Here is a 1,322-nt window from a genome sequence, read left to right as displayed (position 1 = left end):
TACTCAATCGAATACATCCAGTAGTAAGAACTGTAATGCTCTTATTTTTAAATGTGAAAATGACTCATAAACTCATGATAAATCTGAAGCGAGATGTAACTCATGATAAGACGTGCGATGAAGGCTATCATGAGAGACAGCAAATGTTACTGATAAGAGATAGCAATTGATACCAGGTAACCACTTGGCTATATAAGTAGCTCCCATGTGACTTCTCACATCAGTGATAATTCAATATCATACTGTCGAAAATTGCTAATTATCGTTAAGTAATTACTCATCGAAAATGTTTCCAAAGCTCATCTTGCCTCTTTTGCTCGCTGCAATTGTACTGGTATTGTACACACCGTCTGAAGCATACGTGCCCAGAGCGCCTGCGAAGTATCCTGGTGCAAATAGAAGTCATCATCTCATCGCTGGAAATCGACTACCTGGAGATCGCCTGGCCCATCAGGAGTACATCTACCGAGGGTCATCGGTTTGGCAGATGTCTATTCAGAGAATTTTCAGCGCCGCAAAATTCGAGAAGATCACGCAGGTTCTTGCCTTGGATCAAACCAATAATGGCACTGGAGGATATGCCAACATCGTCAGAGGTGGACCCGGTTCTACCAATGTTACCCTTCAATTCACAAACCAGAAGAACTATGGCCTCAGATTTCTTGTACAGATTTACGCCAGACGTTGAATTATAGTTGAAAGGTGATGTGGAATTATTCTGTTTCTAAAATCTTATCACATGTTCAATTATTCTGACATCACCAATCAATATTGATCACCTGTCTGTGAATCATCCTGAATAAAACGAATATTGAATATTTACAAATGTTTTTGTGTGAATTCTCTCCCCTTGTTGAGTTCCAGAGCGTTGTTGATATTCTTCCACTCATTCTCTTCTGCTTATATTTTTTAGTCGTATCCCCTTGTTTGCATTTTCAAAATCAGATGATCCCTAAAGAGATATGGCTATATTTCCATAAATATAGTATATTTGATCAGAAATCAAATGCTATCAATATACGTCACTGAAATTACGTGACTCAGAGATAGTCATCTATATAATAATAATAGTCCATCAGGTTCTTCCCCGAAAAATTCTAGAGAGGATTCCTGAGGCGAATACATATATATGAAATTACGTTTTACTTGACGATAAAACTTTTTTTTAAAAATCCAGGTCTAAAAAGCACTGTCATCATTTATAGTTATGATATGTGCATAGAAATAAATAAAAACTGTTGATTTCCATTGACAATTTAAAAAAATTTATTTATTATCCATTCATAGCCGATTGGGCTTTTCACACATTTCCCTTGAGTTTA

At 36.5% G+C, this 1,322-nt stretch overlaps 1 protein-coding gene across 1 annotated transcript; it reads left to right on the top strand.

The window, feature by feature from the left end:
* The first annotated feature begins 201 nt into the window (after positions 1 to 201).
* On the top strand, positions 202 to 826 carry LOC105273378 (probable salivary secreted peptide). The gene has a single exon (XM_011315784.1). It carries the CDS (start codon positions 287 to 289, stop codon positions 686 to 688), a length of 402 nt encoding a protein of 133 aa, XP_011314086.1. The 5' UTR covers positions 202 to 286; the 3' UTR covers positions 689 to 826.
* Positions 827 to 1,322: the final 496 nt, after the last annotated feature.

This window comes from Fopius arisanus, unplaced genomic scaffold (assembly GCF_000806365.1).
Source record: "Fopius arisanus strain USDA-PBARC FA_bdor unplaced genomic scaffold, ASM80636v1 scaffold00005, whole genome shotgun sequence".
NCBI classification, from domain to species: domain Eukaryota; kingdom Metazoa; phylum Arthropoda; class Insecta; order Hymenoptera; family Braconidae; genus Fopius; species Fopius arisanus.
Note: the sequence above shows the minus strand (reverse complement) of the source record. Positions and strands in the feature narration are given on the sequence as shown.

Bases quoted from the DNA above. Each gene is read 5' to 3' on its own strand.
- LOC105273378 (XM_011315784.1), top strand. From the start codon at position 287: ATGTTTCCAAAGCTCATCTTGCCTCTTTTGCTCGCTGCAATTGTACTG.